General features: G+C 28.0%; 1 protein-coding gene across 1 annotated transcript; it reads left to right on the top strand.

Moving 5' to 3' along the window:
• The first annotated feature begins 6,762 nt into the window (after positions 1-6,762).
• Positions 6,763-7,436, top strand: LOC100807295 (ethylene-responsive transcription factor ERF098). The gene has a single exon (XM_003534825.4). The coding sequence runs from the start codon at positions 6,817-6,819 to the stop codon at positions 7,228-7,230; it is 414 nt and encodes a 137-aa protein (XP_003534873.1). The 5' UTR covers positions 6,763-6,816; the 3' UTR covers positions 7,231-7,436.
• Positions 7,437-14,935: the final 7,499 nt, after the last annotated feature.

Raw genomic sequence — 14,935 nt, forward strand, 5'->3', positions numbered from 1 at the left:
TGGAATGAAACGTACGACGTGCGTACATACGTAGTCAAGTTTTTACTGTTTTTAACTTTATTCTCATTATTCAACAAAAAAAAGTCGTAGAAGTTTCAAAATGGAGTTACTCTCATATTTCAATTTTTTCTATCCTCACTTTTTCAAAATGGAATGAAACGTACGACGTGCGTACATACGTAGTCAAGTTTTTACTGTTTTTAACTTTATTCTCATTATTCAACAAAAAAAACACTCATGTAAAACAAACAAATATTATCATGTCTCCTCTATCATAACTTTTTTGAGCTGTCGATGTTATAAGATTCAATCATTCTACTCAAATAAATAATCAACAATTCCAAATAAGGAAATTGTAATTAACCAATATATATTTTTTAAATATTATTACTAATATCTTTTTTATTATTAGTTAAAACATATATTAAATTATAAAATAATAAGTTTTTAAATAAATAATGAGACTCATAAATTTTAATAATTTTTGATAAAATTCAATCATTAAACAAATATATTCAAAAGAATGTTAAAAAATATATTATTAACATTCTTCTTTCAATTTGTTCTTAATTCAAAAGGATGTTAAAGTGACGAATAAGACAAAATTTGTGCATCGGACCCCATATCTGTCTTTCTCTCTCTAAATTTTTTTTTAATAAGGTTCCAAAAGTTTAGGACTTAGTTAAAATAAATTAGTTTAAAAACTTATTTAAAAATTAAGCTCAAATATTCTATTTATCCATATAATATATAGTCTACTTTAATGGTCGAAAGAAAAAGAATGGACGCCAAGCCCTGCACGTGTAAGGATGATATATTACATAAAATGTCATATTTACTTTTTACGTTTCAGCTTTTATATAGTTAATGTTATTCACTAGATAATTTTTATAATATATATTTTGTATTTCTCTATATCACACTAATCATCTTATTATATACTTGATTCTTCTTTTTTTTTTTTATCTGTTTTCTTTTTTGGTATATATTGTTGATTCATGGAAAAATGTAAGGAAATTTTTAACAAGTTGAATTATTTATGTTTTATTTTTTTTTCTTGATCTTTTATGTTTTATTTGAAATTATATGAAATTATAGACCTTCAATAATCCGAGTCCAATGCCTAAGGAGAATAATATTAACATTCAACAATATTGGATAAATTTTTTTCATGAAGTTGACAATGTGTAATCTTATTTGGTTATGATGTTTGTTTAGAATCCAATAAATACTTATGTTTTTATGCTGAGCTATAATATTAAATTTATTTGTGTTGTGTATATATTAAGGTTCAATGACTATTAGAATTTGTTTAGAATATTTGAGTAGAATTTGCTTACATGCAATGAGTATATATGTATTACATTTGTTTTATCTTTTGTGTGGCTTTGATATTTGTTTACGTACATTTAGAGGGAGATAAATAAATAAAATGTATTATATAAAAAAATTAAACATTTTAAATTGGTTTTGACGAACAATCATTCTAATTATTTTTTAGAATAGTTAAAGAAATAATTATTCTAAAAAGAGATTTAAGATTAATTAAGTTCAACAATTATTTTGAAAAGTCACTTTTTAGAACGATTTTTTTCACTAACAAATCTAAAATGATAACATTTTTAAAATGGTCCTAATATGAACTGTTCTAAATATTATACAAATTAACACGGGATTATATGTATAGGGTATAGTATACTTTGTATATATATTTCTCATTTGGCTGAGAACTGCTTCACTTCTTGTGACTTTTCTCAGGTTTCTTTAATATGATATTTTTTCTTTGCTGAGGAAAAAAAAAACATTACCATGAGTTTTGTCAATCAATTCTCTTGACAACCTTTTTATGGATACCTTCATGACATATCTTGTAATGCTATATATGAAATAGAGTTAAGTTAATTAACAGTAATTTTTTAAAATGCACTACAGAATTTAATTGTTTTGATTTGATTAACTAAAATTAATGGTTCATTTATCCTTTCCCAGAACTGAACTTATTTTCCTTTAAAGCTTTCTTCAAATTGGAGTTTTTTTTGGCAGATGATGCAAAATAATGAGATGCAATGTATAACCTGGGAAAAAACAGTCGGCAATATATTCCAGGTTGATATGGCTTCATCTTGCATTGTTTTTGCTAGTTTTCTCTTGTTAATGGCCTTTATAATCTAATGGATATTATGTTAGAATTTTTCTGCTTTATACTTCTACTGATTGGTTAATCTTTTTATTGAGGGCTCAGATAATTTTGTGTCGGATCATAGTATAGAATCAAGTATCCTAAGACCTACGACGAGTAAAAACTAGCTAGAATTACTAATATTATTATAAGTTAGGATTCCCGTTACTTTCGAAATTATTAGGCGATCTTAAATTATCACGTGTCCATAATCCCAAATCCACCTCATTTTATAACGCGCGAGAAAAAAATTAATAACATTTTTTAAGGAAAAAATTAATAACACATATTCACGTGTTATGTAAATATTAGTAGAAACTATGATGGTTCAAAACTACCTATTAACTTCTCTTAATGATATTCTTCAACGATTCAATGTACTTTCATGTTCCTCATTGTATAATTAAGTGTGTATGTACACTTTCACAATTTCATCGGATTACGTTCTTGGGAAGGATATCATTAAGAGGTACATGCAATTTATTTCAATTTTAATGCCATGCATAGATCCATTTTTTTTATAACTGAAACATAGATCCAGTTATTCTATTGCATTGTTTGTACCTCAACTGTGACAAGAATATTTTTCTTATCATTAGCCTATTGGATATGCATGCATGATCAATTTTTGTTGTGTCGTCGTTAATTGTTCCTTATTTATTGGTTTTAATTTTTCTTTAAATAGCATGTAATGAGATTGGACACTTGTTCTACTCTCATTCTGAAATGGTTGCAGCTAGATAATTTTCATATATATATATATATATATATATATATATATATATATATATATATATATATATATATATAGATAATGGTTAGGTAAATATATTGGTCTTTAATCTCATGCATATTTTAAATTATTGAACTGATATTGCCTTATTTGTTTTGGGGATAGGTCGTGTTGGAGAAATGTTATGTATTTTTATTTTCATTTAGTATTTAGATACTAGATATTATCTCGTCCTAAAAATGTGTAGTCATTAGCAAGGTCCTCAATTAATCTTTCTATCTGACAACAAATTGGGATAAAGTTTCTTTGTTTTTTTTAACTATATTATTGGGTGAAATATATATTAGTTTTTTTTTACTGAAAATATTTATTAGTTTTATCGAGCACTAAATTTATTGGAGTTATTGATAAAAAAATAATGATTAATATTTTAATATATTTATGATTTATAGTTGATTTTTCATTAATAAATAACCCGTAAAATTTATTATAAGAATATTACGTAGAATTAACATTATTCATAAGAATACAATTTTTTTCTATTTTTTTTAAGGATGGCTGCATTTATATATTTTTGCTGGCATGAGTGTCCATGTTCTTTGAACATGGATGATGGCTTAGAACGCGGTTGGATTTATATGGAGTCGATGAATGGTATGAAAAGCTAGTCTTTAATGATGGAAATCTGCATCTTCTTAGGTAATTAAAGTTGGTGCGTTAGGAAGTGTCCCTAACAATTTATGCAAATGAATCGGGGCATGACTTAAATTCTAAAACAGGTAACATGTCCTTCTCAGATGTTATTAGGCACTAATGTAATAATTTTGGAAAACTAATATATATATATATATATATATAAATTACACAGACTCTTTATGAGGTTTGTCCTTATATATTACACTCAATATATCTCTGTTTTTGAATCCTATCATTACACCGACCTTTCTTCTTAGGCGTTAAAAATATTATCGTAGTATCGAATGTAATAATTAATAACATCTCTTAATTTGTGTAATTTACTCAATATATTGATAGTTCAAGTACAAGGCCGGTACTATGTGCCCTTCTACCAGTACCAGTAACAGACATAAAAAGGATTCATATGGGATCTTAAACCACAACTACAACTAACTCTTGACCTTGATCATTTATGTCACATCAATTGCATAAAGGTGAAACAAAATTGGTTTCTAGTTATCTATGTAGAACAAATTTAGTTTCTAATGTAATGTTTTTATTGGTTGTTTGTTAGGTTTTCGGTATTTATCGATGGCTATTGCCGTTTCTTCTATTCAAAATACTATTAATCAATTATTTCTTTTGTGTAGAAGTAGTCATCTGAGTAAGGTTGAGGTTTAGTTGCAGAAATTAGTTGCAATTTACTTTGATGAGGTAGTTGACTGTTTGTCTTTTTGTGTATGCAACCCTTCAAACGTATGTTTTGGTCAATGAAATTTTTTTCACTCTTTATCTTAGCTAGTTAGCAACGTGAGTACCACACTACTTTGCTACTCTCAATGATTCTATATAGTTCCCAGGAGTGCTTTATTGTACTTTCAGTCATTTTATATCAGATCACATCAATTAACACTTAACTACTAGCTCTTTAAAGGGAGCTCTATGGTGCACTTGGATGAAGTTGGTGTATGCAGTAATTTTTCGACTTTAGTTCTGTTTCCTGTGCTCCCATCAGTGGAATCAAAATATTGACAGCACTTTTCTACACGTTTGCATTGCTTCTTTGGGACTATACAAGTTGTCAACGATACCTTCTAGCTAAAAAGATCGGCAGCACTTTTTATTTTATTGGGTGTTAGGTTAACAATATATTGTAGAATTTTTTTTTACATTATTGCTTCCCTGGCTCTTCTGACAAAAGGGAATTTTACATTTGCAATTTCTTTGTACTAATTGTAACATCGAGAGAAATATTGAGTTGTATTTTATCAACAAACAAATGTTAATTTATTAGTTTTATTATAAATATCAAATATCAGTGAGGAAGCATTTAAACTAAGACTTTTCTTCTTTTCTTTCTTCACCCTTAAACTTTTTCTTATTTTTAATCACCAAGATAATATTTATATTTTCTAGAATTATTATTAAAATGAGCTTTCGAATGTTATTCAACTCAATAGAGATGCATGTATAGCTTCATACTTTTTTTTTTAACTCAATGGAGAAGTGTGTATATATATATATATACACATGATGATGAGAAGAAACAGCCATAACAAGTTAACAACATAAAATAACTCGGCATATTCTTGAAAAAGAAGAGCAGCTATGTGGCATGCAGAGTGTCTGTCACAGTAGAGAAGACCTAGCTAGAGAAACATATGCAATATGAAGGCCATTTAATTTAGTAGAAAAGTAAGCCACTATAATAATTATTTTTTATGCGTCTTTTGAAATAAACGTGCAACGTAATAACAGTAAAATGGAATAAAAAAAAAGAGGCAGGGATTGCTAATGGATGAAGTTTTGTGAAGCTTCAGAGAACCAACATTTGTAAATGTCAGATTGGGAGTGATATGATTGAGACAAAAATGAAAGTCTCCATAAATTTATATATAATGAAAAAGCATACTTTTCCATCTAATCGTATGTCTTTTTCTTTTGACCTATACATAATTGGCCCATGTAACCAATCACCTAACAATTAATGCTAAAATAATACAACGATTTAAATATTAAAATAGGATATTATTACTTAAAGAAATATTAAAAGTAACTTTTTAATAAAATACAATATTTAATCTTAATAATATTATATTTTACAGTATTTTTAATTTTCTAAATATATTCTATTTATTGATTTTGTTAAGAGCGAGAAGATATATTAATTCACAGCTAGATATTGGAAGTTCCTCATGACCTTGCTTTGGGACATGAAAATCAACTAATTAATTTTAATATGTATACTATAAAGATAAAAGAAATTTATTAACAATTGGAAACGACATATGAAATAATTTTCGAAACAAGGGGCGTTTTGCCCCATTCATCTACCAAACAAAGAAAAATAGAAGACATCTTAACCGATTTTTCTTACTAGAAAAAAAGTGGGAATCTTGGTGAAATGCAGGTCAATTCAGTAAACACCTGATTGATATTAAAGTCAAATCATGTTGTTTAACAGTCCATTGGGCTTAGCAAATTTGAATTAGGTCGCGGTTAATTAATCTAGAAACCATTTTCGATACGCACATGAAGTTATCGCCACCCCACATAAACCTAATAGAAATAGTGTACGGAATATATTTTTTTTATAACGAAAAGTTCACTTAAGTTGAAACATGCGAGTAAAACATGTCACAAAACTATAAAAAACAGTTATAAATATATTTATAGATTATCTGAGTCAGAACATATTACAAAGATTTAAAGCATACTTATAAATATATTTATAAATTATCTATTAATAAAATTTTCATATTAATAAGAGAAATTGAACTCATGTTTTTTTTTAAGATATGAGTTCATTTCTTGGATCAACTTTTATTAATAAGTGCACGGAATATTCAATACTACAGTCACGAACTATATAAATCATATGACAAAATACTATTCATCACCTTGTCCAAGTAGCATTTTTCTTTTTCTGTCTACACCGGTCCAAATATTTTGATTCCAGTTAACGTAAGTCGAGTCGGTATATGAATCGAAGTTTTACACTTCGTCGCGAAAAAAATTCTTCTAAGAAAACACGCCAATATATAGTAGGGCCCAACATAAATTAATTGAAGTGGAAGAAAACGTGTGACAGAATTTTCTCAAATAGGTTTCTTATATATACATGCACAATTGTATGGCATATGAACCCTACTCAAAATAATGCAAAGGAAAACTAGAAGAGTGTGTTAAAAAGGAGGGACCAAAGTTTTAATCAGCAAATAATAACATGGAAGAGGCACGTAAAGGGGAGCAAGAGAAAGAGAGAGGAGAGGAAGAAGTGAAGTACCGTGGAGTGAGAAAGAGGCCATGGGGTAAGTTCGGAGCAGAGATCAGAGACCCAACAAAACCTACGGGAAGGCAATGGTTAGGGACATTTGACACTGCTGAAGAAGCTGCTAGAGCTTATGATCGTGCAGCCATTGCTTTGAGGGGTGCTCTTGCAATCCTTAATTTTCCTCATGAGTTCCATTCTCATCTCCCTTTCATTTCATCATCATCGTCTTCTTCTTGTTCTTCTACTGGTGTCGTTGGAAGTTCTTCTAGTGCACAACAAGGGGAAGTTATTGAGTTTGAATATTTGGATGACAAGGTGTTGGAAGACCTTCTTGAGTTAGAGGAGAAGAGAGGGAAGAAAGAATAACAGAAAGTGAACTATTTTTTAAAACTAGTGTCTCAGTCTTCAGTATTTCAGAGTTCATATTGATCTCTGAAAATGTTCATTTTTTCCACATTTTTAGTGTCTTAGTGTGTTCCTTTCGAATATATCCAGGTTTCACTTGGCAAATTAAATTTAAAATTTATAAGCTAGCTTAATTTTAAATTTATAAGTTGCTATTATTATTATTATTATTAAGACCATTTTATGTTAATATTGAACGTTAAGTTTTTGTTACACATGGCAACTGGCCCAAACTTGTGATACTCGCCCCGACTTTGACGGAGAAAACTCGAGTTGATTGGGGTCGGATTTTCCCCAATAACCAAAGTCGGATTCGAGGTCGGAGATGGGATTAATAATATCCACCCCGAACCGCTAATAATTAATTTAAAAAATACATTTAAATATGAAATTATTATATTAAATTTTATGTTGGCATGTACAATTTAAAAATATGTTATGGTTATTTAAAATTTCATTTTTTATTTTATTAAAAATTATTTTTTTTAATAAAATTTTATAAATATATCGGGGACGGGAAAAATCCGATCCCATCAAGGACAGGAATAAAAAGTAAATATACACCCCGTTGAGTGGAGGAAAATGGGGAGTCGAGGCGGGGGTGGGGTAAGCAAAACCCACCCCCGACCCGCCCGTTGCTATACCTAATTTTTGTATTTGTTTATGTCAACCCTTACAATTTTAATAACATATTTTTATGCACTACTTAATTATTTTTTACTTAATTGTACGTCTCTTCATAATATATAACCATTTTTTTTTCATAATTACCAAAAAAAAACATATTTTACATTTTTTAAACATTTTTTCAATGACTTTTATATCCTCATTCTAGTATAGAAAGACTTATACAACTTGAACCTATATATGTTCTCAACAATCTTGTAAATTTTTTAAGGCAAAAGGACAACAAAGGATGGTCTTATATATATAAACAAAAAACGAAGAGATTCAAACCAGTGCATCCAAACCTTAGAGGTCCTTTTGTACCCGAAACGTGTCTCTGCTTGTTGCTGCTTTAATTAATTAATTAATTTCATCTTAATTCCCCTTTTTTTTGTCTTTTTTTTCTGATTGGGATATGGTAGCCTTTGTTAGTTTGGAGTTGACCCAATATGTTTGGGCTTTGAGTTTTTTGGTAGCCTGGATTAAAGGATGAGCTTTGCTATTCTCACTCCTAACTCACTTTTTCATCCCCAAGCTTTACTTTTCTATTTTATTTTTTATACCAAAAATATCCTTGATGAAAACATGTATCTATTAAACATTATACACAATGAAACCATATTTCTTTTGGCTTAGGGGGTGCATTTGTATACACAATAGAAATACACTTCCATTATGTATATTATTTAATGGAAACACATTTCCATTGAAGAACATATAGAACGAAACTGGGAAAACATGTTTTCACTTTATATTTTGAAATTAACTTTTATGCTTTTAATTATTCACTAATGCGTGAGCAAAGCACATGTTTGAATCGGTGTAATTAATATAGACCCTTGATTTATTATGTGCAAACTCAACTATTTCCTTTTTCTGATCACATCTATGTATAAATGCTTTTATTTAATTAAATAATATAATTTATGATGCCTTTTTTTTATCATGCATTTTAATTTTTTTATTGATAAGAATTGAACATGATATCAAAAAATTACAACAAAGTGCACTTTAAGTCCAACATATATAAAATTAAAAATGTATTTAACCCACCAAAAATACATACAATTGGATCCATACAAACGAATTAAAATACTAAATGCTGCGAATACAAAACAGAAATAAGAATCAATCATCGATGATGGTCCTCCTCCTTTGCTTCGACCTCTTAGGTGCACACAAATGTCATGTTTAATTTCCTCGTGCAATGCTGAATGTCTGCACACAAATGCCCTAATGGTCCACGAAATTAAAAAGAGTGAGATGAACAATAAAAATTTTAAAAATTCATATTTTTACTCTATTTTAATTTAAAACCTTTATTTCTTTTTCATTTGCGTTCTAGGTTTTGAGCAACTTCATCCCACTGTGTTTACCTAAAAAGAATGGAAACAATTATATATATTATTTAAGGTTTCATTGTCATACATAATACAAATGAGAAAGATATGGATAATTACCTTGCATGAATGATAATAGCTAGACAAAGACTCCTTAAGTTACAACAAAGGGACTTGTACAGGGTCTCACAGAATGTTCCTATCTCAGCAGAATGAGGTATTGATATTGAGAAACATGATAGAGCTATTACATGCACTAATCCGTGCATGTCTATGGAGCCTTGCGGAACACATGTAACCTTCTGTTCACCAAGGGTGCCTATTAGTCTGCCTAAGCATATCGGCACACTTGGTCAGCATGCATAAGAATTTGTTATATTATTTAATTTGTTTATTTTACCAGTAGTATATATGTATATTTTTGTTCTCTACACATTTTAGTTTCCGTACTTTGTAAAATTTTAGTTTTAGTCTCTTATTTCACGTTTTAATATTTTGGTTCCAGGACTTTTAAAATTTAGTATTTTTAGTCTCTCAGGATAAATGTCATGTAGAAAACAATGTTAATAATATTTGTCCTAATTAATGGACTAAAAATATTTATTTCAATTAAATAATTTTAAGAATAGAAGAGAGATACTGAAAATAAAATTTTAAGCTTAAATATATTTTTGGTTTCTGTAATTTAACCTTTTTTCATTTTTGTTTCTATATTTTTTTTATTTTAGTCCTTACAAAATATATTTATTTTATTTTTCATTTTTAAAGTACCTTAAATAGTATTTTGTTATTATTCAAAGTCTTATCTAAAATACTTTAAGAACAAAAAATAAAACAAATATATTTTGTAAGAATTAAAATAAAAAAGTAAATTACAGGAATTAAAATGAAGAGAGTGTTAAATTGTAGAAATAAAAAATATGTTTAAATCAAAATTTTAATTAAATTAAGGAGTATTTTATGAATGATCTCATTAATTAAGTTAAAATTAATTATAATTTTCTTATATTTAAGATCAACACTCCATGTTTTTTTCATTTTCTTATATTCGACAAAAAAAATTACCAAATAAAGTATTCTAGCGATTCTCATGTATGTTGTTAAAATATAGGATAGTAAATGATGGCTTGAATTTCATTCATATTAAAAATATGGAAATTTGATCTGAACAACTGAAATCATAAGAGCTATAATCATTCATTTAATAAATTGCAGGGGTAGTTTGTATTTATATAAGTATTCATAAATCATCATGTGGTAGTTTGTATTTAGGACTAATAAATATATACATTTATTCTACATAGATAATTAATTATGTACATGATAAGAGAATTCAAAAATAAAGTGATCATCACGCACTTCATTTACTGAGGAAGAATTTGTTCTAATAACAGGAGTGGGCATGGAACTCATGTAGATCGATACATGCATCACGCTCCATCTACAAGTGTCATGGATAATTAAAAGGAAAATGTTTAATGAATACCCATGTGATATCTAACACTTAAACAGAGAGAAAAAAAAGTAAAAATATTAATGATTAATAAGAAGAGAAAGATATAAAAAAATAAAATGTGTTGGTTGAATGTTTAAATCCTTAATTTCCACAAATAATATACTTGTGGATCCCGTTAATTAAGAAGGAAATTAAAATATAGAATTTTAGTTAATTAAGGTTAGGTAACAAGTCTCTTTCTCTGAGAAAAACACGCAAGGGAAAAACGGACAATATATTTTCTCTGACCAAGATCAAACAACCACAGTCCCTTCTGGATTGCAGTATGGCTGACGGAGTGACAGCTTTTAACAGTTGGAAGGAACAATATGTTGTGTTCACAACAGAAACATTCGATTTTGACCAACAAAAAACCTGAAGGAATATATATATATATATATATATATATATATATATATGTGTGTGTGTGTGTGCCCCTTAAGGATCCTAAGGAAAGTTACACACACTCTAAACTGTAAATGACCCTATAATTTGGAGAATATTTACTTGTCCACAAATAGAACCCGCATATTAGTTGTCAGTGTATATATATGTATAAAGCTAAATTCTTTTGTTTTTATGAAATTCATTTCCATATAAGTCATTATAGAAACTAATAGGTTAAAGTTAAAACTGGTTTAAGTATTACGGTTTAAATCTTTGAACACCTTAACTTACAAGAATATGTTTGACCAATTTTTTAAGATTTTTTTTTATTTTTTTAGGTTATATATTTATACCAATTTATGGAAAAAAATAATGATTAAATAATAATCTTTCACTTTTTAATCTATTAGTATATAAACATATAATTAACTAAATAACTATCCATTTCTGTAAAAAAAATAACTATCAATTTATTTTAAAGGATTTACATACTTTTAAACCTAAAACACTTTAAAAAATGAAATACAAACAAACGGTAAAATCTCCTGCTGTCTGATATCATTTACAAATGACTTAAATATATTTTTGTTATTTTAAATTTGAATCTTTTTTTCATGTTGAATTCCAAAATTTAAATTTATTTTTTTGGTTTCTGAATTTCAAAAAAGCTTTTTAGTCCTTCTCCTTAGAACAAAATAAATATCTCAATCACCCTAAAATTTTAATGAGATTTTCTTTTACGAAGATGAACTAAAAAAATATTTTTTCTGAAGTTGAAGGACTAAAAAAATAAATTGGAAATTAGAAAAAACAAAACAAAAGTAAGCCAAATTTAAGGATCAAAATGTATAAGTCCCCAAAAATATACGAATGGAGAGTCTACCTGAATTGCCCACAATAGACGTAACAAAGAAACACATGTAGTTTACCACTATTATTGAAAAGCTTCCCATATTCAAAGAGTCAAAGATATAGCTACTCCTCCATTAACGCAATACAAAGTCCTGTGATATTATTCGCAAATGATACTTCCACGAAAAATTAAGTGGTTTCTACAACCCAAAGAGGATAAGCTAGCACACGGCAAGACCTTGTCTTCTTAGTCACCATAAATTAAGTGTATCTATTGCTTTCCACAAGCATGGTCAATTTATTTGGGTTAGTTTTCAGAAAAACTCATACGTCAGTCATATGTATGTCACAATGTAAAATATTGTTCCCTGTTAATGGCTATAAAATTACTTGGTATGTTCCTTCCTTGAATATTGTTGACATACAGGGTGCTTGCTTCAATTTTTCATCATAAATGCAATATATATATAATAATAATAATAATAATAATAATAACACTATTATTATATGCCTTTATTTAACAATTTAAGTTTCTTGAAATAGTTTACAGCATAATATTACAATTCTTATGACCAAATGATCTATAGTTTCACACTTATAACCTCATTCTTTTATTGAGAAATAAATTGAATCGTAATTCAAGGTGAATAACTATGTATTATATTCATATTTCAAGTCCAAAGGAATATTTATTAGGAGATATATAAGAGATATAATATAAAGCTATTTTTATGTTTACCTAATAGTTTAAGGTTTGGAAATAATTAATTTAATTATGACTTAAAAAACCTGTTTAGTATTACAATCTGATGTATATGTGGCAACGAAAAATGTAGTTTAATATCCATATTAATCACCATCAAATTAATTACTTGGTAAGTTCCTTCTTTGAATGTAGGCACAGTGAGGCTTCAAATTTCCATTATAAATACGTCTGTGTGATATTGGAAGTAACGTGTGCCAATTACACAACTGCCAAACAAGCCATTACTTAACAAACTTTAATTTTGTTTTTCAAAAGCCCTTACTTAAAATGAGTTCCAAGGACACCAACATTCAGAAGGCCCTTTGTCCTACAAAACCCCCACCTAAGAGCACTGGCTCAACTTCTTCAAGCTCCGGTGGTAAAAAGCCACCATCTACGAAGGATATATTTTATCCCAAAAATAGATGATTTCTCAAAAGGTACTATATATCTAGCTATGATAATTAGGAATGACACCTTTTCTATTCGTTTTAGTTCATAATAAGTATCATATATCTTTAGCTATAAATTAGTTCGTATGCATTTGTTTGAGAGTCTTGCTTATTTCGTTAATTTTGATCTTCATGCAGGTTTACGTAGATGCGCTCAATAATATATATTTGAAGCATTGATTCTAAAAAGAACGAAAGCATGGTACTAGTTACTAGTTAGGTTACCATAGTCTCTTTTCGTTATTTAGGGTTTCCATGTGTCTGCTTCTAATAATGGAGATTAGAATTGCACAGTTCGTAATCCCTATTAATTACATAGCAAATACTTTGTGAGCTACTACCATTTATTTTGGTTTGTGTGCTTTGTACTCATCAAAATTAAAGTTGAGCAATAATGGTATACAGAACTAGCTAGGAATTAACAAAGTTAATGATTTAATTTTGTGTTTCTTATTCATGCTATCGTTATTAACAAGCTAAAAGTCAATTAATGTCTTAAATCTTTAATTTTGTTTCCTTTCACAAGTTCACATCTTAATACAGTGATGAGTAGGGGAGAAAGTAAAAACATATCCCTCTTAGTTACTAATAATTCTCTTAGTTAATTTGCAGTCATATATGGATTCAGTCATATCTCTTGTGAAATATGTAATAATAGAATATTGAGAAAAGTACATCAAAAGAAAATCAGAAAGAAACACGAATAGAAGGATTGCTTTTTTCTCTCCTTTTTGGTCGGTGAAACGGAAATTCGGGAGATCTTAGCGCAGTTAAAGTGCAAAAGCTAATATTCAATTCATACGAGTAATGCACAACGATGCAAGTCGATAATAACAGTATGTTGGAAATCTTTGTCAAAATAAATATAAAAATATATATTGAAACTAGCTTGCAGAAAAATAGAGAATTAAAATTGAAGAATGAAAATCTTCATTAAAATCCATATATTGATAATATCTATAAATAGACTTACAATCAATTAGAAATTCCTAAAAAATCTAATTCATCATCAAAATTATTTGAAATTACATTATATTAACTTACTGAAACAAAATATATAAAAGATAAATATGCAACAATAACAAAAGCTCAATCTAAAACTTAGTCAAAATTTAAATTTCAAATGAGACAGTTTATATCATAACTCTACCACTCCTCCTTGAGCTTTGTCATGAAAATGCTAAGTTTTACCTTCATGAATTTCTGAAATGTTTTAACCATTATGCTAGTAAGTTGTCATCAATTTCTTAGCCTAAACCATTATTATCATAACCAGATATTAAGATTTGTCATCTCAAATTCACCAAGTTTAAACATTAACTACTTCAAATTTATGTGATAAAATATTTCGCGCCAAACATCACTCATCAATTTTAACAATAAAGCCATGACATTCCACTAATCCCAACTTCAAATGAAAATGATTTTGAATCATTTCAACCTTTTTCATTTGTGTTCCATGTTCATTAGTGATAAAACACTATTTTTTTTTGAAAGAGACTATATTTGTATTCTTATCATTTGTGCAATACTAAATTTTTCTTGATCTAGTTTCAAAATGTAAATAACATCTTTGACAATTATCTTACCTTTTTTAGTTGATATAAAAATTACTTGTTTTCCTTTTACTTGTACTATTTCACCATTTCCTAACTTGACTTTTGGTTGAATTGATTTTTCAATGAAGATAAAAATTGGAAGACATTGGTCTTGTGGCTAACCACTATCA

The sequence above is a fragment of the Glycine max genome, chromosome 9 (assembly GCF_000004515.6).
Source record: "Glycine max cultivar Williams 82 chromosome 9, Glycine_max_v4.0, whole genome shotgun sequence".
Lineage (NCBI taxonomy): Eukaryota > Viridiplantae > Streptophyta > Magnoliopsida > Fabales > Fabaceae > Glycine > Glycine max.

Excerpts from the sequence above, each read along its gene's own strand:
- LOC100807295 (XM_003534825.4), top strand. The coding sequence starts at position 6,817 with ATGGAAGAGGCACGTAAAGGGGAGCAAGAGAAAGAGAGAGGAGAGGAA.